This window comes from Lipotes vexillifer, unplaced genomic scaffold (genome assembly GCF_000442215.2).
Source record: "Lipotes vexillifer unplaced genomic scaffold, Lipotes_vexillifer_v1.1 scaffold454, whole genome shotgun sequence".
Classification (NCBI taxonomy): Eukaryota; Metazoa; Chordata; class Mammalia; order Artiodactyla; family Lipotidae; genus Lipotes; species Lipotes vexillifer.
In genome coordinates, this window is record NW_006779481.1 from 1,120,659 (window position 1) to 1,148,566 (window position 27,908).

Consider the following 27,908-nt stretch of genomic DNA (forward strand, 5'->3'; position numbering starts at 1 on the left):
TCCCTAAGGACCTGCTTGCTTCTCAATCTGTCTCCTTTCTTGGCAGTGCTACCCCAGTTAACCTGAGGTTCTACATGAAAGAGCTTTTACAGCTCCAGGAAATAATGTTACTCTAAAGCATGCAGTGGAGCAGAGAAAGAATGTGTATTTATTACATTAGCCATTACATCCCAAATATGTACAAGTGATTACAAGGAACCACTTGAAAATCAATTTGTCTGTGTGATTGTATATTTCTGCCTTGAATTACATAGTATAGATGTTCCAGGAAAATTGTGAATACATTTTATTTTATAACTTGAATAGTTTTCCCATTAATATTTGCCGTCATCTGTGAGTGACTGATTTGCTATCGTAGCTCTAGTTGTAACTGTCTTACCGACTGCCTCCCTGCATCCCCACCTGCCCACTCCCCTTGCCCTTCCTCCTTTCGTTATACCTTTTCAGACTTAAAAACATCTATGATCAAAACTTTGACAGTGTGATAAACATTTTTGTAATAATTATTTTTATTGTTGTTTCTCCAAGTGTGAACATTAATATACCTTTACTAACCTTTTTATTTGAAAAGGAAAGGAAATACAAGAATATAACCGTTCATTCCGATAAATGTTTGGTTATGTCAAGAATCCTGTAGCCCCAACTCCCTTTTAGGTTCAGAAAGGGACCAGAACAGGCCCTGTCACTCTCATATCCCATCCCCATGAGCTTTTCCTCCATTATTCCACTAACGTAGGGCAGGGACTTCCGGACGCATAATGAAAGCCCCCTTTTCCCTTGTGTTGGAGCCACTGACCTCCTGACCATTTCTCCTGCTCTGTATTAATACAAAAGTCTTCAGGGGATCTGGACATTGGGGAGACATTGAGGATTTGGACATTGGGCCCAGTGGAACTTTTTCTTGGGTTTTCTGCCTGGTTCCCCACTGCATCTCTACTCACCAGTTCCTCTCTTCAGCTCATGGAGAGAAGGGACAGGGTATGACACCACCTCCATCTTAACAAGATTTCCAGATCTGATGTGAAAGGACTGAGTTTTCCAGGCATTTTTGCCTAGTGACACCAGGGCAGGATGATCCTGAAATAAAGATTACTGTCTGGGTATTGTCCCAAGCTGGGAGTGCAGACAGAGGATGTGAATGAAAACCTCAAATACGTAAGGCTTCCTTAGATTTGCAGCTGTAGCCCCTCAAGAAACAGCTTAGTAGATTGTCAGCTTCTTGAGAGAGGGACTGTGACCTATTCATATTTAGACTCCCATATGTCTAGGCATTTCATAATTCCTCAATTTATCCTCCTTAATGAATGGCTATCTGTTTGTGAGCATAATTGCAAATAGAATTTCTTTGATTTGACTTCTGTCCAGTTTTGGTTGCTGGACATTTTCTAAGAACCGAGCAAGAGTTCATTGGGTCATTAGAGAATGAGGGTGAAATTTTACCCACAAAAATTCCATGCCTCAGGAAAGCAAAGAGTTCCATTCTGGCATATTCATGTAGTTTAGAGAGTAAGGGTTAGAAATAAAACATCCCACCCATTTCTGCCACATATGAAAGTAAAAAGCTTAGAGCAACTGTTTTGAACTGGTGACCCCAAGTTGAATCCAGCCTTCAAGATGGATTTTGTTTGGCCTGTTTGGTGTTTTATTTTTCAATCGAGTTAATTGCCAGCATTTATTTTAAAAATCAGATTTCATATAAAATATGTAACATATCAGATTGCCAGCTTTCTCTGAAAAACGGGAAAAATCTGGCCACAATTGAGTTTGGATTTTTCTTGACATTTGACTGACCCTTATTTCAGTAGGGTGTTGAAATTGCCACAGACCTGAGCACCTCCTGTCCCATTGCCAGCATGGAAACTGAGTGCCAGTGGCCATTCATCCGGTACCAAGAGCTTAGCCTAACCATCTCCTTGTTTGTCTGACAGGCCTGATCCCCGAAGAATTTAAGTGTTGCAACTTCTTGTTTAGAGGCTGTGGGTTTACAGGTTTTAGATGATGACCTTGAAGTTCAGATATATAATTTTGTGGCTATAAAATGTCTCAGAGCAAAGGAGTTAAAAAAAACCCTGAATAAACATAAACTCATTCTCTTCATCTGTACATGTTCAGTGATTGATTACTCCATGTATCATATTTTATTTATGATACCACATTAGCATGGAAATTCACTGCTGTACTTTTCACTTCCCAGCTCTACTAAATTTTACTCTTAACATTTTCAGAGCTGCTTGTACAATGTGCAGATTTAGTGTAGCAGCAATCTCAAGTGGTTTTGTAGCATTAAATATTCAATAACTTTAAAACTGCAAACAAGGGGAAAACAAGAAGTCAGCCAACTTCCGACACATAAACTTAATAAAAGAAGCAACAGAGAGTCTCATTTACATGACCCACTGCTTAACAACTTTAACAGAATGAAGGCCTCCTCCACCTTTGTATCTTCAAATCTCATACAAAATGTCTGTCCTAAAGTCATGTTGTAGTTTAGTGGTGTGTCTAGCCATTGGCACTGGCCCATACAGTTAATCATAAAACTTAATTCAGAAATCATTTACGGGGTATCTGTCATATACATGCTATATAAAAATAGCAAAGATAGTTAAGTTATTGAACACTTGCCATGCATTGAAATGCTGTTCTGTGCACATTACAAGTATTATCTCATTTAATCCTCTCTCAAACCCTTTGAATAGGTGTTACTATCTTCATTTTATAGACCAGGTGATAGAGTCACAGGGAGCGCCCATGCTCACAAAGACAGCTTGAAAATGATGGGTCCAGTATTCTAGCCCAGACAGTGCAAACGTAGCCTCCCTAATGTTAGTCCTGTGCAGAATTAAGGCACAGATCTTTCACTCAGAACTGAAAATCCAACTGGTGGTTGGTCTCTTAAAGGATAACTATAATAAATATTAATATTAGAACAGTACATTATGGGGAAAAACACTTCTGCCTTGGGGGGTGGAGACCAGGGAAAATTTCAGAAAGGTCATGATAAGTTGAGCTGGATAAAGAGGAAAAGAAGTCCCAGGAGAGAAAGGTATGAGCAAAGATGCTGAGGCATAAAGGTGAATGGGCTATTCAGAAGATGGAAAGCATCCCTGATACCTGAGAGATAATATTTGGAAGCAATACATGGAGACAAGTATGTGTTCATTATTTCCAAACTTAGGGTTAAGGTTAAAAAAAAAAAAAAAAAGAATCAACATATGATGGATTAGAAATGAGATTTGTCAAGTCCCCTTAAAGAGGTGGCTCCAGGCCTGGCTAAGGGCAACATTTGATTAGCTTCACCCAGCTGAGAAGAGGGCGGGGGTGCCGGCACGTTATAATGGGACGTTCTGAGGTACAGGTTGGCTGAGCTTATTAAAGCAGCGGGGAAAAGGAGTGTTGGCTTCTGAAATGGGAAGACATGCTCTTTGGCGAAAGTGCCTTAGGCCCATCTTCAGATCACCAACTCTTCTTGTTCTGTTTTGCAATCAATCTTCTGATGATACTCTGGATTTCTGTGTAGCTTTGCCTGTTGGAAGAGAAACTCTCATTCATGCCAAAGCAAATTCTCTGGACTGTGCGACTGTTCTTTTTCTCATGATTCAATCAATCATTTGACATCCTGGCTTAAATGTCTGTCTGTGGAGCTTGGCAAAGGCTAGGCCACCCTTCAAGAGAGATGAAAACTACATGTGCTGGACCAGGGGATAGAGAAAAGAGGATAAATGAAAGGAATATTTCCAAAGTAGAACTTTTAGATTTGATGACTGATGGGAGATGGGGGTTGAAGGAGGAGGAGAGGAAACTTAGTGGATAGTAATGTCTTTGATAAAGATATGTCAGAAACAGAGTGGATTTCTGGGAGAGAGATAGGAAGCGTTTAATCTTGAGTCCAAGGTGCCTGTATTGGTGTTTGGGTATCCAGCCTTATAAAGCCGGTTAGAGGCAGCTATCGCACAGCATACGGGGAGTGGGTGATTTCACTAGCAGGAGCATATGGAGTGAAAAGGAGGCTGAGGATGGAACCCTGGGTATTCTGACTTTGGAGAGTTGGGACAAAAGAGGAAAAGGGCAACGCAACAGCTTTTCAGGCGAAGGAGAATGGCCACTTTTGTCAAATGCCGCAGGATCAAAATATGACTAAGACTCAACATATCAGAGTTCAAAGAGACCTTAAAGGTCTGATTGCTTCCCCAGAAAAGACTTGAATTTGCCCAAGGTCATTTTGAGAGCATCAGAGGCTGATCACAGTGTCTCCTGATCGGAAATCTCATGCTTATCCCTTTGTTTCATGCTGTTTATTATTTTCTAAGTATAGGTTTACTGTCAGTATGTCATACCATGTAATGCTAGCTAGTACGAGAGATCATGATGCTAGTTTATTTTTTAGTCATTTTCTACTGAACTATAATTGACATACAACACTATATTAGTTTCAGGTGTACAGACATAATGATTTGTATTTATATATGTGCATTGTGAAATGATCACCACAGTAAGGTAATATCTGTCACCATACGTAGTTACAGGATTTTTTTTTCCTGCAACGAGAACTATTAAGACGTCCTCTCAGCAGCTTTCAGACATGCAACACAGTGTTGTTAACTATAGTTACCATGCTGTACTTTACATTCTCATGACTTAGTAATTTTATAACTGGAAGCTTGTACCTTTTGATTCATTTTGCCCATTTCACTCCCTTCATTCATTTCTCCCCCTGCCTCTGGCAACCACTGATCCGTTCTCTGTATCTGTGAGCTTGCTTTTGTTTGTTTTTCAGATTCCACATGTAAGTGAGATCATATGGTATTTGTCTCTCTCTGTCTGTTACACTTGGCATGATGCCCTCAAGATCCATCCATGTTGTCAAAAATGACAAGTTTCATTCTTTTCTATGGCTGCATAATATTCCTCTGTGTGTGTGTGTGTGTGTGTGTGTGTGTGTGTGTGTGTGTGCGCGCGCGCACGCGCATCACATTTTCTTTATCCATTCATTCATTGATAGACACTTAGGTTGATTCTGTATCTTGGATATTGTCAATATTGTTGCAAAGAACATGGGGTTGCATATATCTTTTCGAATTACTGTTTTCTTATTCTTTGGATAAATACCCAGAAGTGGAACAGCTGGGTCATATGGTAGTTGTATTCTTAGTTTTTTGAGGAATCTCCATACAGTTTTCCATAGTGACTGCACCAATTTACATCCCTGCTGACAGTATATGAGAGTTCCCTTTTCTCCATATCCTTGTCAACATTTGTTATTCCTTACCTTTTTGATAATAGCCATTCTAATAGGTTGGAGGTGATAGCTCATTGTGGTTTTGATTTGCATTTCCCTGATAATTACTGACAACTTTGAGCATCTTTTCACGTACATGTTAGCCATCTGTATGTCTTCTTTGGAAAAATGTCTTCAGATCCTCTCCCCATTTTTTAATCAGGTTGTTTTGTTGTTGTTGTTGAGTTATATGAGTTCTTTATATATTTTGGAAATTAACCCCTTATTCAGTATTGATTTGCAAATATTTTCTCCCATTCAGTATGCTGCCTTTTTGTTTTGATGATGGTTTCATTTGCTGTGCAGAAGCTTTTTAGTTTGATGTAGTCTCACTTGATTATTTTTGCTTTTGTTTCCCTTGCCTTTGGAGTCAGATCCACAAAAATATCTCTAAGACCAATGTCAGTGAGTTTACCACCTATGTTTTCTTCTAGGAATTTTATGGTTTCAGGTCTTGCATTCACGTTTTTAATCCATTTTGAGTTAATTTTGTTTGTGGTGTAAGATCATGGTCTAGTTCCATTCTTTTACACATAGCCGTCCAGTTTTCTCAGCACCATTTGTTGAAGAGCCTGTCCTTTCTCCATTCTATGTTCTTTGCTCCTTTGTTGTATATTAGTTGCCCCATATATGTGTGAGTTTATTTCTGGGCTCTCTATTCTGTTCCATTGATTTATGTGTCTATTTTTGTGCCAGTGCCATACTGTTTTGATTACTATAGCTTTGTAGTATAGTTTGAAATCAGGGAGTATGTTGTCTCCAGCTTTGTTATTCTTTCTCAAGATTGTTTTGGCCATTCAGTATCTTTTGTAGTTCCATACAAATTTTAGATTTATTTGTTCTAGTTTTGTGAAATATGCCCTTGGCATTTTGGTAGGGATTGTATTGAATCCGTAGGTTGCTTTGGGTAGTATGGACATTTTAACTATTAATTCTTCCAATTGATGAGGCTGGAATATTTTTCCTTTTTTGTGTGTGTCTTCTTCAATTTCTTTCATCAGTGTCTTACAGTTTTCAGTGTACAGATCTTTCACATCCTTGGTTAAATTTATTTCTCGATATTTTATTCCTTTTGATGCAATTGTAAATGAGAGTACTTTCTTAATTTCTCTTGCTCATAGTTTATTAGTGTATAGAAATGTCACAGATTTCATACTTTGATTTCATATCCTGCAACTTTACCAAATTCATTTATGAATGCTAACAGTTTCTGGTAGCAGGATGCTACTTTGAAGTGGGCAGCTCAGTGCCACTGTCTTCCAATGCTCATAGTGAAAGGAGGGTTCAGGTTAATTAAAGCATGAGGTGGGGGCTTCCCTGGTAGCGCAGTGGTTGAGAGTCTGCCTGCCGATGCAGGGGACACAGGTTCGTGCCCCGGTCTGGGAAGATCCCACATGCCACGGAGCGGCTAGGCCTGTGAGCCATGGCCACTGAGCTGCGCATCCGGAGCCTGTGCTCTGCAACCGAAGAGGCGACAACAGTGAGAGGCCCGCGTACCGCAAAAAAAAAAAACAACAAAAAAAACATGAGATGCCACAGTATGATTATAGCTGGTGTGTGGGCAACTCATTACCCTTTCAATCAGCATACAACTCACATGGCATCAACTAGTCAGCCAAGGTTTTCATTGTGTGTGTTGTAACTAGGTTCAGTTTTGTGAAATGGCTTATTTTCTTAAATGGGAGTACAGGTTGACTGACTTTTTTGGAAAATACCTCAGTGATTACAAATTGTTTGTCTAATTATGTTTCTTTCTGTAATAGAGGAAGGAGCAAGAATATCATCCTCCCAAGTAGAGGCTACTAGGTCAGAAGCCTACATACCTGTATTTGTTTCCGATTGGAAGATCCTTGACATTCTTGGATTTAACTTTTATATGTACATGCATATACATATACATATACATAGATATGTGTGTATATACACATACATATACCTATATTTACATAATATATGTATCTTTGTGTGTACATACATAGTCACATACATAAACATCTACACGTACACATAGGTATTCTTCACAGACAACTTAAAAGTCCAGGTGGAGAGTGTGGTGGCGAACAGGCTGAAGGAGCTGGGGGATGAGAGGTGTGGGTATGGGTGGGAAAAAGATGAAAAAAAAAAACCTCCAGGGGGTGAGACACGACTTATGATATTAAATGTTTGCATGGTGAGATTGGTGTGTCAGGGCAAGTGAATTAAGAATGAGCCTAGTTAGCATCCTAGGATCCATTCCTGAGCATCTCTCTCTGTATTTTAATTTTTTCTTTCACTTCTCATTAAATTCTAACAGCCCTAAAAAATATGTATTTTTATCCCCATTTTCAGATGAAGAAACTAAAGAAATTTTATACTAGAGTTGTAGGTAAGGAGGGTCTCCACCCCGATCCCTGTGAACGGTCTGCTGCTTAGTCTCTCGTCCAGTTATGACATGTGCAGGAGATCCCGCGGCAGAAAGTTGACATCAAACAGGGCAGTAGAGAGGGGCAAATTAATTTCTTTCTTAAATTCAAAAGTATGTACCTTTTGCAAACTGAAGTACCATTAGTTCCCATTTGCTTCTTTCCTGTGCAATCACAGCATCTGAACAAATGACACCTTGTCTTCAGTCTGCTTTCAGAAAAGAAAAAAAATTACATAGAGACTATGAAAGCGCTTGATGTTCAAGGGGCACAGGACATTAGTTTGATGCTAGATGGTAATAAATATTTGGCTGCTTTTGCCTCACCCACGTGCTTAAGAATTGTGACATTTGCAAGTGCATGTTCCAAAGTCCTATTGACTAATTTTATTTTTGACAACAGGAGAGCAGTCTTGGTTTTATTCCTTCCTTTATCCTTATTCTAGACAAGTGTTAGCTGGAAAATGCTCATTTATCTTTTTCGGATTTCCACAAATCATGGCCTTTCAAACTTGATTATAAATGAATGGACTTTAAGCTCACAATTATATGTTTAGTCTATATTCAGGGGAATTATAGGAGTAAGGAGAAATATTTTATAGGCAGAATGACCTAACAGAAGTGTACTTTGTGGAGACTGGTTTCTGGCAGATGTGTTTTGAGTAGGGTGTAGAGACCTGGGACTGGTGTTGGAAAGACTCATGGGAAGGGACAAATGCCAGCGATGCTGAGTTCCACCTTGCTGGGCACTTGACAAGGGAAGTCAACCTGGAGATAAAAGAATAGACCTCAATAGAGAACTGAAGAGAGAATCAGGAAAATTTGACTGCTGATAGAACTTATAAACAAAGCGTTAAAAAAAAAAAGCACCAATATCTAAATCATAGTTAAGTCTAAGAAATGGAGCACAGTAGGTATAGGAGTCAGCATAAATGCAGACAATACCTGAAACATTCCCAATGGCAATTTTAGCCCTAAAACCATGAATATAATGACAGGAAAAGAGTAAAATTAGTTATAATGCTTAGAAAAGGATGCTTGGGCTGATGGTACGTAAAGAACAAGCCATTCATAGTTTCTAGGTGTGAGAAAAGAAAAAGACAGTCATTTTATATGTTTTTACTGAACATAATTCTTATTCATGTTACCCTTTTTTCATAATGAAGTATTTTTAAGTACAGAGACTGATATAACAAAGACCCTCTGAGCTCTATCCAATCCTGTTTTAAAGGATTAAAATATTACAGAAGCAGCTGAGGCTCCCTGTATACCCCTTCTCTGTCTACTCTACGCTCCGGAGGCAATCTCTATCCTGAATTTGGTGTTTATATTTCCTTCTTTATTTTTATGCTATATATATGTGTGTGTATATGTATATAAGTATATATATTCATGAAAGATACAGCGTTATTTTGCATATTACCAAACTTACGTAAGTGCTTAACCTGTTCTTTGAATCAGTGATTTAGTGAAGACAGTTCTACTCAAATTAAGTTCACCTTTGCCCTGGAAATGAAGTGAATAGGTTTGACTTAACCTCCAACCTCAGTGATTGCATTCATAAGACTGTTGCTTCTCAAACAGGGAAACAGCTAAGCAGATGAGGAAAACTATTTGGAGTCACAGAGTTAATTATTGATGGAGATAGAAATAATTTCAGGAAATGTTTGCTTTATGGAGAAAACTCAGGTCTGCATAATCAGTCCATGGGATGAGTCACATCTTTTCCCCTACCTAGAGTTTTTCTTTGGATTCCTAAACTAATGAAAGTTTGAAAGCAATCCTGGGAAATTAGATTGTATACCAGAGTTTCCAAAAAAGGAATCTTTAATCTCACCTTTGTTTCATTCTTTAAGCTATATGGGATGTTTTTCAAACTAAAGTCAATTTACTTTCTTCCTAGTTGATGAACATCTCTATTGTGCTCAAGTAATACAATTAGTGTCCCAGTAACAGCTTGAAAAGGAGAATACTGACTTAAAAATCATTACCTCTTTAAAAAAATGTTCTCAGTTGAAACCTACCAGTTATTTAACTACGACTTTGGGTCTATCTTAATTTCAAAATAATGTGTTCTAAACGTAAAGAAAACTCATCTTTTGGGGGAAGTATTTTGGCTAAAAGCCTGTGGAACAAGAAAGAAATATGTGTCTGCATCATTAACATGATTCAATGATGCTCGATGGCTTTGTTAGACTTATTAAATGCAAAATATAATTGAGGGGCCTTATTTTGTTCTACAAACCAAGAGTCCAGCCAACCCACCAACCATCCAAACAAACAAATAGAAGTCTGACACCTGTGGCTTTGTAAAAAAAAAATTAGGTGTTGGCTTAATTTGTGAAATGTGATGTCTGTGTACTAATGGACATTACACTGCCTCCTTAGAGAATTGGCAGTGTATCAGGTGTCTGCCAAGTATTTTCTGAAACTTATTGTGTCGTTGTCTGTTTCTAGTCTTGACTTTAAGGCCATAGGGACAGAAGATGTAAACAAAGGAGACCTGGTGTGAAAACTGGGGAGACCTCTTTTCTTTCACCAGGTTACCTGGGAATGTAGAGAAGTTACACATTTCTTTGAACCTGATGTTTTCATTGGTAGAACAAGGGTGTGGATGGACTCCCAGGGATCACTGAAGAACAAGGCTGTTTGGTAGAACACGACTGTGAAGAAAAATTCGTGTTCGAACACGTAAGAAATGGGAGATGGATAACTCTGATTTATATATACAGAAATATACTGATGTTACAATAAAACATCCATAAGACCAAATCCTTGCCCTTGGTGAGCTATTGTCCTACTAGGATGTGCAGCATTCACTCATGACACCAGCTCTAACTAGGACTGTAGCCAAGTCATTTCACCTTGAGTGTGTGCCTTACATTTGTGGAGAAAGGAAGAGAAGACAACAGAGAAAGACTTACTTGTCCTCCTGCCTTAGTATCGAAAAGGAGCTTGAAAGTGGAGGCTGCAGCTCTCAGAGTAACTCCACTGATTTTGCCTAATGTGATAGGAGAAAGAGCTATAGAGTAATGTTCTTGGCAAAAAAAAAGAGAAAAAGAACCTTCTATTTTAACTTTTGTGTTAAAATAAAGAGGCGATATTTAGTAGAAAGGAATGTGGTCTCTGGAATCAGAGTGCCTGGATTTGAATCCCCAAATTCATTACTTGCTAACTGTGTGTTTTTGTTTTTGTTTTGTTTTTCGCGGTACGCGGGCCTCTCACTGTTGTGGCCTCTCCCATTGCGGAGCACAGGCTCCGGACGCACAGGCTTAGCGGCCATGGCTCACGAGCCCAGCCGCTCCGTGACATGTGGGATCCACCTGGACCGGGGCATGAACCCGTGTCCCCTGCATCAGCAGGCGGACTCTCAACCACTGTGCCACTAGGGAAGCCCGCTAACTGTGTTTTTAGGCAAGTGACCTAAATAGTTTCTCTGTGTCTGTAAGATGGGAATGATAGTAGCACCTACCCCATAGGGTTCTCATAAGATGCAAATAAGTTAATACATACAAAACTCTTATGATGGTACCAGGCATAAAATAAGTACTCAAGGAATGCCAGCTATTACTGTCTTAAACATAGGTGGTCCTCAAAGAGAGCCTAGTAAGTAGAAGTATTGTTCACTTCATAAAGATGACTATTGCTGTTAAGTTTGAAGCCACAAACACTTCACTTCAAAACTTTGTGGAAGTGAATGTGTCCGATATAATACAGAAACCCCTTCGAAGGGTTTTCATAAGTCCTGTTGTACTGGACTGGAGAAATGATGAAATACGAGTATAATATGAGTGTAATATGTTTATACTGTCTCTTTGTTCATACTTTATGAAAGTCATCAGCTTGGAGTTTTTGTAGAAAAATAGAAATTTAATCTTTTTGTACGTAGAGGTAAAAGGATAGATTTATGTATTTTAAAGTACTGTTGGCCCTCGGTATTTGTGGGTTCTACTCCACAAATTAAACCAACCAGGGATTGAAAATATTTGGGAAAAGAAAACTCCAGGGCTTCCCTGGTGGCGCAGTGGTTGAGAGTCCGCCTGCCGATGCAGGGGACACGGGTTTGTGCCCCGGTCCGGGAAGATCCCACATGCCGCGGAGCGGCTGGGCCCGTGAGCCATGGCCGCTGAGCCTGCGCGTCCGGAGCCTGTGCTCCGCAACGGGAGAGGCCACAACAGTGAGAGGCCCACATACCGCAAAAACAAACAAACAAACAAAAAACAACTCCAGAAAGTTTCAAAAAGCAAAATTTGAATTTGCCACATACTAGCAACTATTTACATAGCATTTACATTGTATGAGGTATTCTAGAAATGATCTAACGTATACAGGAGAATGTGTACAGGTTGTATGCAAATACTACACCATTTTATATAAGGGGTTTTAACATCCTTGGATTTTGTTATTTGATGTTGATATTTGGAATCAGTGCCCCATGGATACTGAGGGATGACTGTATCAATATACAAAGTTTATACTAATTTATTTCAAAATATATTCTCATTTATCAAACTCCATAGTTTCACCTTGTTTGTAATAATTTGCAAGATATAGTGGCATGTTTATATTAAATATTAAATTTTATGAAAAAACAGATATAAGCCCTACTTCACTCTTCTTTATGTATTTGATAAGCAATGATTTTTTTTTTTCTTACCTTAGATTATGGAACAGCTAAAATGGAAATGTCTCAAAATTAATAAATTCAATCAGAATCAAAGGAACTATATGCTATTTTTTGTGTGTCCTAACGAGGTATCTTAGTTTTTCACTCAATACAGTATTTTTTTTTTTTTTTTTTTTTTATTTAGACCATTCCAGAGTTGACTTTCTTTGATTCCAAATTCCTACTGTTTTGGGTCATGTAAAAAATTGTTAGCAGCATTTGGCATGTCTTTTCCCTTTCCTATACGTATTTTGCACATTTGATTGCACATTTGATTAAGGACAATTTTGCTTAAAATAAAGCTAAAAATAGAGAAGTCAAGGGGAGTACTCATACCGTTAATAAAAATTCAGATGTCAATTTAGGAGCTATTTCTCGTCAGACACTCTGTTTGCTGTCAGAAACACAAAGATAAGTAAGATTCAGTCGCACCCAATTGGAACTCACAAGCAAGTCAGAGGTTTGTGGCTGTAATCAAAGACGAGGTAAGGAGGTAAGAAACACACCGTCAGAGAATTACAGTGCTTTCAGTGTTGCAACATTGAGAAGAGGTGGCTTTTTGGTGTAGCTAGCATTTGACACAAATCCCAAAGGAGGCATACTGTTGCAGTACATGGACAGGATGAGTGGATAAGATGGAGAAGGGCGCCCGGATAATAACTGGTGACTTTAGTGGACAAGCTCAGTATTGTTTAAGTGCCCTGGTATTGAAAAGAATCCCCAATGCAGTCCTTCCCTGTTTGCAGTTTTGCAAGCAGCCAGTTTCTATTCATCAGGACAGAGAGCGTTCTCATCATGTGGTGTCCACGAATGGCCCCTTGGTCAGAAACACCATTTCAGCTGAATACAGTCTTCAGTTTTCAGGTGTATAAAATCAGGAAGAGGCAGCAGAGCCTAATGCTTAAGAGCTGGGATGTTGAAGCCATGCTGCCTGGTTCGTAGTCCCCGTGCTCTCCCTCACTAGCTGTGTGACCTTCGGGCAAATCATTAAACCGCACTGTGCTTGTTTCCGCGTCTGAAAAAAACTAGGGATGATGTTAACAGGACCTACCTTGTTGTGTGGAATAGTTTCACTACATGACTGTCTACTTGTAAAGTGCTTAGAACAACCGCTGGCACAGAGCAAGCACTCCAGAAATGTTGTAAAGAAAATGGCCCATGTGCTACCTTCCTCTCTCTAGGATGGTGTGCTGAGTTGAGCTCAGCGGGCTGCTCTGGCTCTCTTTCTCTGCTCTGTCTCCTCTATAGATTAGGACCTGCCATGTGGGTGACACCTGGCAGTAAGACACAAGACCTCAACGCTCTGATTCCTTGCTTTTATGGCACATTTTATTAGTCTTGATTTTAACAAAGAGCCCTTTCAGCCTTGTTGCATAAGGACAATAAACCAGATTCAGTGGGTGGTAGTTTTTACTAGCTTTCCATTCTAATTTTTAGACTTGATGGATATAAAAGATTTCCGTGTCCAAATATATGTAGTGGGACACATCTAGGCAGAGAAACGCATGTGAATTCTGTGGAATTTGAGAGGGGGCTTTCGAGTCAGTGCTGCACTAGGTTTGTGTCCTGGTTTTGCCACTTAGCAGCAGTGTGGACTTGGGCAAGCTAATCCCTAAGGCCTCTCTTCCCAATAGAGGTTCCTAGCAGAGTTGCTTCCTCATCTGGAATCTTTCTGGGACTCTCTGGTGATTCTGAGTATTCTCCACCCACAGCTTGGGACCCACAGCTCCTGGTTCTGCAACCAGGCTCCAAAACGGGGTGGCTGTCCTCACTCCTGTTTTCTGTGTACTTTTGAGTTTATGCTTTCCTTAACAAAATTCCTCTTCTGCCTGTTTAGTGCTACATTCATAAAGGCACACAGGTAAATTCATGCATTCACATTGCCATCTTTAACCAGGCATCATCTTTAAGTTTTTAAAGAAACGTTCTTTAACTATATTTCTCTTAGCATGACAATGGTGTCTTTTTTTTAATTTAATTTATTTTTGTATACAGCAGGTTCTTATTAGTTATCCATTTTATACACATCAGTGTATACATGTCAATCCCAATCTCCCAATTCATCACCCCCCCCCCCCCTACCCCCCCCAAGGCTTTCCCCCCTTGGTGTCCATACGTTTGTTCTCTACATCTGTGTCTCTATTTCTTTTTGTTTGTTTGCTTGTTTTTCTGCAGTACGCGGGCCTCTCACTGTTGTGTTTTTTGCGGTACACGGGCCTCTCACTAGGCCATGGCTCACGGGCCTAGCCGCTCCGCGGCATGTGGGATCTTCCCGGACCGGGGCACAAACCCGTGCCCCCTGCATCGGCAGACGGACTCTCAACCACTGCACCACCAGGGAAGCCCTCTCACTCATCTTTTGAACAGTCACTAATTGATGGGGTGCGGGGATTCTCCTGCTGCCTCAAAAAGTATCATTCATGACAGAGCTGTCTAGGTTTCTGACTGGCAGATTTTTGCATTTCTGTACAAATGGCAGAAAGTGGAGACAGGAAGATATACTAAGATTTTCCTACTTCCTTTTATAACACCCATAGCTTGTTTCTTGTTGCCTCTAATTACATTTTTAAAATCTAATTTTATTCTTTTTTTCTGCTGTAAAATTCTCTGATTCTTGCAGTAGGCTGAAGGTAATTTCTTCCTTTTTTGTGGTTGCATGCACCTTTATTTACCTTTCTTTTCATAGATATTTTAGAGATATTTTAGTGGGAGGTTGAGAGAGGCTGTATCAGGGGCTGTAGCTAGACACCATTTAAAACTGTAACTTACATGAAACTACACAAATATAAAAAGGACTTTCCGAATGTGGCAAAATGCTTGAAAATTTTGCTTCTGTAGATATTTTGTGGAAATAATGTCTGCCTTATATTCATCACAAGTTCTTATTCAAATGATGGAGGCATTCATGTTCCTGTAATACAACCTATGTCTTATGAAAGTGGGGTTATTTTATGAAAGAAAATGTAGTTACATGAGTGGTTGTAGGGATTTCAGTGACTTCCATAAAGTTTTTTGTTATCCATAAAAACTGCCTGATCGGAGTGTCTTAGAGCTGAAACAGCTGTTAGAAATCATTTAATCTAGGAGTTGCAAATTCAGTTGTCTTCACGGGCCAGAAAAATGACTTGCAAGTGCGTGAAGTAGGTTGGTTTAATACAATCAGGAGTGGGAGGGACTCGAGAGTAGTGGAGATTACTTGTTCCACCAAATCCTTAGGCCATCAATGTATCAAAACAGTGTAAATATCAAAAACAGTATAATAAGGCTTCCCTGGTGGCGCAGTGGTTGAGAGTCCGCCTGCCGATGCAGGGGACACGGGTTCGTGCCCTGGTCCGGGAAGATCCCACATGCCGCGGAGCGGCTGGGCCCGTGAGCCATGGCCGCTGAGCCTGCGCGTCTGAGCCTGTGCTCCACAATGGGAGAGGCCACAACAGTGAGAGGCCCGCATACTGCAAAAAAAACCCCCCAAAACAAACAAAAAAAACAGTATAATATAAACCCACTCTCCCATTATACAGATGGAACTGAGGTCAAGGGATATTAGTAGATTTGCTTGAAGTTAGGAGAATCTATGTATCTCGACCAGAACCAGCTATATAATTTGCAGGGCCCAATGCAAAATAAAATATGGGGCCCCTTGTTCAACAATTATTAAGAATTTCGAGATAGTGACAGCAAAACATTAAACCAAGCATGGGACCCTGTGTAACTGCACAAGTTACACACCCTTGGAGCCATCCCTGGTCTTAACTTCTGATTTAGAATTTGTACATCCCAACAGAAGGAAGCACACAGATACTTTCACCCATAACCACCAAAAATTGATAATGGAGATGGGGTTAAAATTAAGTCCTTGACATATATACACTACCAAACGTAAGGTAGATAGCTAGTGGGAAGCAGCCGCATAGCACAGGGAGATCAGCTCGGTGCTTTGACCGCCTAGAGGGGTGGGATAGGGAGGGTGGGAGGGAGGGAGACGCAAGAGGGAAGAGATATGGGAACATATGTATAACTGATTCACTTTGTTATAAAGCAGAAACTAACACACCATTGTAAAGCAATTATACCCCAATAAAGATGTAAAAAAATATATATCAATAATAAAAAAAAAGGGTAATACGAAAAAAAAAAAATTAAGTCCTTGACTTTGATACTGCAGTATATGAACTGCCCTTCCTTACAAGAAGGCTTTTGTAAGAGGTTTTAGAATTGTTGCTTTTTGTTCCTTCCTGAATTCAGGCTTTATGGATGATTAGTGGATGATTTTTAACCCTGCAGTTCAAAGCTCTTCTCTCAGTGTTCTCACATGAATTCCAGCATGTTTGAATACGAGACTTTATATAAAGACTTTATATAACTTATATACATAGTGTGTGTATATATACGGTTACTACGAAAAAACTCTTACCCTGGTACTCAATTCCCGATTTTACTTCTTATATTTTCTGAGTGTGAATAGCTGTGCCTTTAAAAACTGATTGATTTCACTAAATAGCATTCCTGAGGTCATGCTGTTCATGGTATCTTGGGTTAAAAGTTGTAAATGAACACAAAGGAGAACAAATGAGACTAGTCAACTTTAATTTGTCAGGAGGCAAATTGCTTTTTGTGTTTGCAAAGTCTGGTATTTTAAAAGACTTAAACATTCAATTCATTTGTCATTGAAAGAGAACTTAAAATTTTTCCTCATTAAAATAGTGAATGTCTAACAGGTAGACGTAGAGTTTGGGATGGTATAAGGTTGTTGTTAACAGTTGCACATCAGATGAATGATTTGGATTCCAAATGGGTTCCCTTAGCAATATCAAGAAAGATGCCAATAAAAATTTGTTAAAAGATGAAGGAAAAATATGTTACCTGATTTAAAAAGATTATACCTTTTATTTTTAAAACAAATATGAACAGAAGTTGTCATTTACTTAATATCTGAAACAGGCAAAGAATTCAAAGCTATCTTATATACCTTCATGTTTGTAAAATCTATTCGTTTGTGAGCGATGAACAAGACGAAATTCACATGTTGGTAGAAGAGAAGATGGGCAAATACAATAACTGAGTGAAAGAAAATTTTTTATGAGTATAATTATTAATATTTAAAATATTTGCACTATGCCATGCACATAAGTGTATGTGTTTAGCCAGAACTGAAATCTCTCATTGAGTTTAATCCCTGGTTGGGGCAGAGGTGTGTGTAGGGGGGGTTCATTTAACGGACTTTTTTCACTCACGTATTTCAGAATGTGCTGTGAAATATTTAAATTGAATATCATAGAATTTTTTTTAAACTTTCCACAGGTGGAAATTTTCATTTGGCCTTTATGTATTTACCTATGGAGTCCGGTTCCTGAAAAAGGTAGGCTCTGTCAAGTTACTTTATGTAATTCTTATGTAACTGTAAGCCTCTATCTCATTTTTTATGTTCTGGCAGTAGTAGAATTTTAAACAATCATAACACACTTGCTAAGAATTATTTGTACATTTTTCTTTGATTTATAAAAATATTGGCCGTTCATTCTTTGTAGTATACAACTTTCAGGCATCTGCCGAAAATAGCTTTTGAAAATAATTTGTTTTTCCAGTGATAGATGTTACCAAGTCCATTGACCACTCTAGTTGGTTATTTGCTACCTATGGGCATTAGAACCTTATAAAATCCACCTCAGGCTTGAAAAGAATTTAGAGTTTCCACATCACACATCACACGACTTGAAAAAATCACTTTTGGCATTTTGTGTTATCACTGTAGCCGTTATCAGTAGAAATTAGAGTTTAGTGTCTTGCAAAACTACCAACAGGGTAACACCAACTGCCAGTGGAAAATTCAATTCCTTTTATAGACTGTGTTCCCTGGCTGCTGTTTTGCTTTTCTGCATGAACAAAGGCACCTTTACCTATGAAAGCAATTCTTTGAGGCCGTCATAGTCTTTTTCTTCTTGATTTCAGTGCTTAATGGCACTACTAGCAAGTTAGGCTGCTTAACTTCGTCTCACGAAGACGTTCTCACAGTCATGCCCTAGTGAGTTGGCAGAAAATGGGAAATTATTTTAAAAAATGTTTTACGGTATTACCCTTTAAAGTGATATCAGTGTTACCTTTATTTAGCAAAAAAAATTTTTCAAACTGGGGCATTGGGCCAAGTGGCACGCCTTACTAGTAAATTCTCATGTAAATGTTGATATGAAAATTGCAAATACGTTTTCATTTTTCAAGTCTGAGTTGTAAGATATTGCCCGCCCGTGGCAAATTCTATTATAAATAATAGTTGTTTCCCAATATCATATTTTCCTAGAGGAAATAATTCTTTTTACTTGTTGTCTTTTCCTTTAGTAACTGCACTTATTTTTCACTTAATAAGACTACATGGCCCAGAGGTCACTTGAATAGATTTAAAAGAATGAACTTCACTCTGTAAAATTTTTAGTATGAAGACATTCTCAACTGGGGTAAATAAATGTGGTGGAAAGTGCTTATTTTGGAACCTTACTGTTCTAGTTTTCAGATTTATGTATCTAGGGGAAAAAATAGAAAGAATGGCTGTAGAGCTTTTATGCTTCCAACTTGACTACCTTGGAAGAGGAAATAGCTTTGGATGGAATTTCAGCTGACATGGGAGAGCTGGGCTTCATGGGAATGTCGAGTTGCTAACTGAGGTCACGGTTTGGAATTCACTTCGGGTTCTGTTGGTGAAGGGCTTTGATGGTGAGCAAGGAGAGATGGTGAAAGCCAGGAGCACTTCTTTGCCCTTTTCCCTAGATCTGCAGGATGTGGTCTCTTTTAAAAGCTCTCATTCAGCAAGCCTGGCCATCTGTCATCAGAACAGGAAACGCTTTGACACTTAGCTCTGCTTCATTCCATCCCTACACAGACTGAATGGAATGAGAGTAGTTTTCATCCCCTAGTCCTCCGTGGCGCTGTAGAAGGCAGTAAAAGGGCTTGTCAATAGAATGTTTGCCTGGAAATTGTTGTTCCTTAAACTATAACAGTTTCCTTTCAGCTGCCTCTAGATATAACAAATGCTTAAAAATGAAAGGAGAAATAGATGTTTTTCTTCTTGTTGGATTAATATGTATTTGGGGTTTCTTCCTTTGATACTCTCTAAGAAGCACTCAGTTTTGGATGAGCTGTACAGTTTAGTGTTTAGTCATACTGCGAGATAGAAAAGTGTACATAGACTCCATATGAGCTAACTGTGAGGGACTTCATAAGCTATCTTGTCCAGCTCTTTCATTTCACAGCTGAGGAGGCAGAAGTCCAGAGAGGGTAGATGGCATTCCACAGGTCAAACAGTGAGTTTATGAAAGGGCTGAATCTCAAGTGAAACGCACACTGCTATCTCTTATTCTAGTACGTTCCCCACTTTACCAGCCCACCTTAACCTCATGACTTCCTTTAGTTAAGTTAGCAAACTTAACCTAATGTAGTCGTTGTTTCAGTTTAGAACTTTAAATACTTACTTTAACGGATATTTAAAATATATTTCTGTTACCTTGTTGGAATGGACAATATATTTGCCCATCTAACCAAAAAGGAAAGAAATTATTATGAAGGCAGCACCAGAAATAGTCAAAACAAGGTAATTCCAATTTGCACAATACCCTAAATGTTTTAAAATAAAATAGCAGGGTAGTGGACCAATTTTAAAATGTCAAAGACCACAGCTGCTTCTTATTCCCAGCATCCAAAATGTGGATCATTACATGTGCTGTTAGAAAAATACCTAGGCAACTTGCACTGTCCAATTTTCTTCTGCTTTTAGGTCAAATGAATCTGATACGTCTCATCTTCTAGGGTGTATTAAGTAACCTTAAGTACCCTTTCTACCCGGAAATTCTATGCTCCCGTTAAAGAGCTATTTACCAAATGCAAAGTACCACACACCCGTGATAGAGAATCTTAAAAAATAAAAAAACAAATCAATTAATAAAAATTTTTGAAAACCATAGAATTTTAGATGGAAATGTTATCATGCCTCTCATCTAAATACCTCGTTTTATAGATGAGGCTATGAGGTGTCAATCTCTAGTATAAGAATAGCTTGAGTTTTCTCTGCCATATTCAAATACATTCAGGCTGAATACTTAAATTTTATTGAACGCTGTTAACCTTTCCAGTTTGAATTGGCTTAATCCTGTGGGGAGAACATATATATTTTCCTGGGTTTTCCAAGTCATCGTAGATTTTCAGTGTATATATATGACCGATTTAAGTGCCCTCACTTTAAAAATATTCTTTGTATTGAGAAATAAGGCAGTTGAGAGTTTTTAAATACATATAAACTAGGTTTATGTCAGTACACACTTGTGCTGTCTTAGTCTGAGCCCTCTGAGAAACAGACACCAAGAAGAGATTAAATGTGTAAGAAATTGATTAGGGGAAGTGTCTATAAGAGAAAACGGGGAGGGAGTTGGCCAGGAGGCTGGAAGAGCCTTCAGACCACAATGTATGTCTGACCATGTGTGCAGGAGAGAGGGAAAGAAGGAAAGTGTGTGTGAGCCTCTAAGACTGCTTGCTGTGCCTTTTATAAGAAAAATTCAGTCAGGCCCCTGGGCAGTCCTGGAGCCACAGTTGATCATCAAAGGAGACCTGTGTCTCCAAGAAATGGGCTTGCTGTAGTACTCCTGTTGTGCTCAGTCATAGGCTGCCAGCAGCCTGTGAGCAGCAGGGCCTTCATGCAAATACTGCTGTGGATTTTACTGCACGGCAGCGGGACCCTGGGTCAGCCACACTCCCACTGGTACAAGATCTAACAGGTGCATTCTCATGGTTGCCATGTGTGCTTAATTTTTAAAATATTCCAGCTTTTCTGAAGGAAGGGGATACATCATGGAATAAGACCTTACGCCACATAGAAATGGTTTTCATATGCAAGGTATCTAGAAGCATAGAGAAATATTTATCTATTGTCCTTTTTTAAAATTTTATTTTATTATTTTTTAAAACAGCAGGTTCTTATTAGCTGTCTATTTTATACATATTAGTGTATACATGTCAATCCCAATCTCCCAATTCAACCCCCCCGTCCCCCGCTTTCCCCCCTTGGTGTCCATACATTTGTTCTCTACATCTTTGTCTCTATTTCTGCCTTGCCTTTTTATCATATTATTTACTGTGTGTTGATTTCCCCTCCATTATGTCATAATTCCTGTAGTTGATGTGTGAATGTATCTTTGGAGCAAGACACAGTCTGACTTCACACATGAGTTGTCTCAGGGTCCCGGGCACTTACCTCCCTCTTGTACTGATCCAGTTTGGGTGATAAGTTATGTGGTCATCCTATGAATAGTTCTGCAATAAAGGATGAAATAATTGGCCCCATATTTTCAGACACCCTGTAAAGAAAGCATGTTTGTGTGTCATTTATATGAACTCAACAAAATGTTTTCTGTAGTTTCATGATGACAGATAAGAGGATGAGCCTCATTTATGGTGAGGGGCTAACAGGTGTATATATATGTCGTCTTTGCTTTCTCACCTCCGAGCCCCCTTTACAGACAGCAGTTAACTCTGATGATGGAAGTAGACCCTAGAAGGCATGGACCTTACAGACATGTCACTGAACTATTAAGTCATTGTTGGGTTAGTACGAAATATTTAAATAGTTGAAAGACATAAGTCTGTCTCAATAGTCTGCTCCTGTAATTGCTGACACAAGTGACCCTTAGCCCCATGAATATGATTAACAGAGACAAGTACTTTCATAAAAGAAGACCCAAAATTACTTCAGGTGCTCTAAAGTCCCAGAGCACAAGGTACTCATACAGAGTAACACATTTTTCTAGGTCTTGAAAGGGACCATATGTCAAACCTTTAAAAATAGAGTAAGTTATCTCTCATTTACTGTTACCTTTTTTTCTCATTTGTAGATGGAAGTTTATATGGAGTGGAGTTCTTTGAATACTTTTCTTTGAGTTCCTTTACTTATTTTTTAAAACTATAGTGTCACAGGAAGGTCATTAGATATATGTGCAATTGGGACTTAGGTAAATATTTTTTTCCATGTAATCTACATGTTAGGCTAATATATTTCCAACTTTCTGACCATATGGTGCATTTCATATCACAGTTTTGTACACATGCACGTGTATGATTAAAATAAAGGTTACTCAAAATATATCTATACCTAACCTCTGTATCAGTCGGGGTCTGCGTTACGAGACAGAAACTACAGGAGTGATTCTTGGGGTGACTGTAATGTGAAGAATCATTCACCAAGAAGGAGCCACCAAGACTATGTTACTCAGAATAATCGATCTGCTATTTGCTACCTGTCTGCCATGAGATAAGGAGCTTGACTTGAATGTAAATCAACTCACTTCTTCTTTCTTGGGAGAGTCTACCTCTGAAGAAAAGTCAGCTGAAATGAACAGCGCTTCATGATATAGTTAATTGACATTCTCATGAAACAGTAACAAATGCTTCAAGGACTGGCGCTCATCTGCCCACAGCATTTTGATCAGCGCTGCACTGAGGTATCATGGACGCGGTAACGGCAGTAAGAAGCTACGGCTCTGAGGACGGGGGCTTATAGGAAGAGGCTGGAGCTATTGGAACCTAGATGCTCCAAGGAGGAGCCGTGGAGCTAGACAAGAAAGCACTGACCAGCTGGTATGTCTCAGAAACCACAGTGAGGCTGGTTCTGAGAATGAGGAAAAAGGGCAACCAGCTGCTACCACTGGGATGAACTGTCACTGCTGGGGTGCGGATGCATTGCTGGAGGGCCCAGTTGGGGTGGAGCTGAGGGAGCGGGTGGTAAGAATGGGAAGCAAAACAGAGAGGAGCACATTCGAGCTCCCTCTTGCAGTCTTCCCCCTCCCTCTAGTGCCTTCCTGGAGTCAGAACTCAGCAAGGGACTAGCTCCTTGGAGCCAGCTCAAGTGTCTCCACAATATCTTTTTTTTTTTTTTTAACATCTTTATTGGAGTATAATTGCTTTACAGTGGTGTGTTAGTTTCTGCTGTACAACAAAGTGAATCAGCTATACATATACATATATCCCCATATCTCTTCCCTCTTGCATCTCCCTCCCTCCCACCCTCCCTATCCCACCCCTCTAGGTGGTCACAAAGCACGGAGCTGATCTCCCTGTGCTATATGCAGCTGCTTCCCGCTAGCTAGCTATCTTACATTTGGTAGTGTATATATGTCCATGCCACTCTCTCATTTCATCCCAGCTTCCCCTTCCCCATTCCCGTGTCCTCAAGTCCATTTGCTACCTCTGCGTCTTTATTCCTGTCCTACCCTTAGGTTCTTCAGAACAATTTTTTTTTTTTTTTTAGATTCCATATATATGTGTTAGCATATGGTATTTGTTTTTCTCTTTCTGACTTACTTCACTCTGTATGAGACTCTAGGTCCATCCACCTCACTACAAATAACTCAATTTCATTCCCTTTTGTGGCTGAGTAATATTCCATTGTGTATATATGTGCCACATCTTCTTTATCCATTCATCTGTCATGGACACTTAGGTTGCTTCTATGTCCTGGCTATTGTAAGTAGAGCTGCAATGAACATCGTGGTACATGACTCTTTTTGAATTATGGTTTTCTCAGGGTATAGGCCCAGTAGTGGGATTGCTGGGTTGTATGGTAGTTCTATTTTTAGTTTTTAAGGAACCTCCAATACTGTTCTCCATAGTGGCTGTATCAATTTACATTCCCACCAACAGTGCAAGAGGGTTCCCTTTTCTCCACACCCTCTACAGCATTTATTGTTTGTACATTTCTTGACGATGACCATTCTGACTGGTGTGAGGTGGTACCTCATTGCAGTTTTGATTTGCATTTCTCTAATGATTAGTGATGTTGAGTATCCTTTGATGTGTTTGTTGGCAATCTGTATATCTTCTTTGGAGAAATGTCTGTTTGGGTCTTCTGCCCATTTTTGGATTGGGTTGTTTGTTTATTTTGATATTGAGCTACATGAGCTGCTTGTAAATTTTAGAGATTAATCCTTTGTCAGTTGCTTCATTTGCAAATTTTTTCCCATTCTGAGGGTTATCTTTTCGTCTTGTTTTATGTTTTCCTGTGCTATGCAAAAGCTTTTAAGTTTCATTAGGTCCAATTTGTTTGTTTTTGTTTTTATTTCCATTTCTCTAGGAGGTGGGTCAAAAAGGATCTTGCTGTGATTTATGTCATAGAGTGTTCTGCCTATGTTTTCCTCTGAGAGTTTTATAGTGTCTGGACTTAAATTTAGGTCTTTAATCCATTTTGAGTTTATTTTTGTGTATGGTGTTAGGGAGTGTTCTGATTTCATTCTTTTACATGTAGCTGTCCAGTTTTCCCAGCACCACATATTGAAGAGACTGTCTTTTCTTCATTGTATATTCTTGCCTCCTTTTTCAAAAATATGGTGACCATATGTGTCTGGATTTATCTCTGGGCTTTCTATCCTGTTCCATTGATCTATATTTCTGTTTTTGTGCCAGTACCATACTGTCTTGATTACTGTAGCTTTGTAGTGTAGTCTGAAGTCTGGGAGGCTTATTCCTCCAGCTCCGTTTTTCTTTCTCAAGATTACTTTGGCTATTCAGGGTCTTTTGTGTTTCCATACAAATTGTTAACTTTTTTGTTCTAGTTCTGTGAAAAATGCCATTGGTAGTTTGATGGGGATTGCACTGAATCTGTAGATTGCTTTGGGTAGTAGAGTCATTTTCACAATGTTGATTCTTCCAATCCAGAGACATGGTATATCTCTCCGTCTGTTTGTATCATCTTTAATTTCTTTCATCAGTGTCTTATAGTTTTCTGCATACAGGCCTTTTGTCTCCCTAGGTAGGTATATTCCTAGGTATTTTATTCTTTTTGTTGCAATGGTAAATGGGAGTGTTTCTTTAATTTCTCATCATTAGTGTTTAGGAATGCAAGAGATTTCTGTGTATTAATTTTGTATCCTGCTACTTTACCAAATTCATTGGTTAGCTCTAGTAGTTTTCTGGTAGCATCATTAGGATTCTCTATGTATAGTATCATGTCATCTGCAAACAGTGACAGATTTACTTCTTTTCTGATTTGGATTCCTTTTATTTATTTTTCTTCTCTGATTGCTGTGGCTAAAACTTCAAAAACTATGTTGAATAATTGTGGTGAGAGTGGACAGCCTTTTCTTATTCCTGATCTTAGAGGAAATGGTTTCAGTTTTTCACCATTGAGGCCGATGTTGGCTGTGGGTTTGTCATATATGGCCTTTATTATGTTGAGGTAGGTTTCCTCTATGCCTACTTTCTGGAGGGTTTTATCATAAATGGGTGTTGAATTTTGTCAAAAGTGTTTTCTGCTTCTATTGAGATGTATCCACAATATCTTAATAACTAGCCCAAACTTCCCATTGTGCTGCATTCTGTGATGTACTCTGACAACTTACTGTAATTTATTGTATTACATTTTAAAACTATGCAAATTGCCACTTATTATGTTGACCTCATAGCTAACTAGGGGTGAAAACACTTTTGATGAATTGACTTGCCTGAGGCAAAAATCGCAGCCAGTCTTGTGGTCTTTAAAATTTCTAGGTCAGTTAAAAAAAAAAAAAAAGAATTAGAAAACAAGTTTCAAAAATCTAGCAGTTCAAGGACTATTTTAAATTTTTATTAGTAAATTTACCTAGCTAAGAAATACAAGTCATATCACTGTGGGAGAACATTAAGTTAGAGGTAAGGATTGAAGTTTCAGTCTCTGTTCTGCCAGTTGTGCTTAATAGGACCTTTGCTCCCTGAGACCTCATTTTTTTCATCTGTGAAATGGGAAGATGATGCTTGCCCTGGCGTCCTCAGCTTGTGTGTAGGAGTGCTGTGAAGCTATACGGTACTTGGAAAATATAAGGCATAACACTAATTAGTACTGATTTAGAGGGGGCTCTGTTGAGAACTGTGAATGTCTCCTGCAGTGCTTTGACATGAAGCTTTTAAATATTGTGCTGCTGGTGCCACCTAGTCCAGTGGGATCCTTTGTCATGACCATGCTTTGATGCTTGCAAATAAGTAAATGCACTTCCTGGAATGGAAATTATCTGGCGTGACCCGAGGAAATTGTCCTTCAAGGCTTCTCCTTACTGTATCTGCCTTTTCCCCTTTACCTACATCTATCCTCTTGAATATTTTTTGATTCCCTCATACCTTTCCTTTGCCCTTCTGTGTTGACTTGTGGCTGGTATCCTATCTGAAGGGAACATTCTGAGGCCAGGGAGAAATTGAGGATAATGTGATTCAGTGAGGACACTGAAGAAGGAGCCAGAAGACCTGGCATTAATCAGTTTTGCAACCTTAGGCAAGTTAGTCTCTCTGGGAGTGAATCGCTACATCTCTAAAATCAGTAATGTAGACTATGTAACTATTTTTATTATTTTTCATTTGAGTATTTTTTTTTTGCGGTACGTGGGCCTCTCACTGTTGTGGCCTCTCCCGTTGCGGAGCACAGGCTCCGGACACGCAGGCTCAGCGGCCATGGCTCACGGGCCCAGCCGCTCCGCGGCATGTGGGATCTTCCCGGACCGGGGCACGAACCCGCGTCCCCTGCATCGGCAGGCGGACTCTCAACCACTGCACCACCAGGGAAGCCCGAGTATTTTTTAATATATATATAAAATGTAACATTTTAAAAACTCTTACCCCATAATTCAGTGAAGATTTAAAATAGCTGATCATATGGCAAGCTGGTACCTGTTTAGAAAGCAAAATAGCGATATAGAAGAATCACCTTAAGTATGTTCATATACTGTGACTCAGCAATTCAACTCCTATGAATTATCCTGAGGAACAAATTATATACAATATAATTTGCAAAAAATATACATGTATAAAGTTATTATTGCAACTTAAAGAAAAGCATATGTATATATATACAGATACATTTGCATGCAAATTATAGCAAATCCAAAACACAATGTAAAACATTCCTAATGTCTAATATTAGAATTGTTTAAATTGTTATCAAAGTGGCAAAATAGCATGCAACTACTTAAAAATAATAACTATAAAATTACTATGTTATTTATAGTTCTAGTAAAATATTTAGTAGAACTTTACATGAAAATGAGTAACAAACTCATTTGTACATTTTGCTGTGATAATCATATATACATAGCAAATGGAATGCAATAGGTAAAAATGTTAAGATTCCTTTTAGAGATAAACTGTGGATGGTTAATTTTTTTCAAATATCTTTATTAGTTTCTTTTTTATTAAAAAAGTTAACCCTGGGACTTCCCTGGTGGCGCAGTGGTTGAGAGTCCGCCTGCCGATGCATGGGATACGGGTTCGTGCCCTGGTCCGGGACGATCCCACATGCCATGGGGTGACTGGGCCCACGGGTTCGTGCCCTGGTCCGGGAAGATCCCACGTGTCGCGAAGCGGCTGGGCCCCTGAGCCATGGCCGCTGAGCCTGTGCGTCCGGAGCCTGTGCTCCGCAGTGGGAGAGGCCACAACACTGAGAGGCCCGCGTACTGCAAAACAAAAAACCAAAACCAAAACAAAACAAAAAAAAAGTTAACCCTGGGCTTCCCTGGTGGCGCAGTGGTTGAGAGTCCGCCTGCCGATGCAGGGGACACGGGTTCGTGCCCTGGTCCGGG

General features: G+C 39.3%; 1 protein-coding gene across 2 annotated transcripts in view; it reads left to right on the forward strand.

Annotated features, from left to right (window-relative positions):
• Positions 1 to 27,908, forward strand: part of CERS6 (ceramide synthase 6) — a 326,376-nt gene that overhangs the window by 164,773 nt on the left and 133,695 nt on the right. For both annotated transcript variants that reach the window (XM_007452610.1, XM_007452609.1), the window contains exon 4: positions 17,641 to 17,698. In XM_007452610.1, coding sequence (XP_007452672.1) covers positions 17,641 to 17,698 — 58 coding nt within the window. The remainder of the gene's footprint in view (positions 1 to 17,640; positions 17,699 to 27,908) is intronic.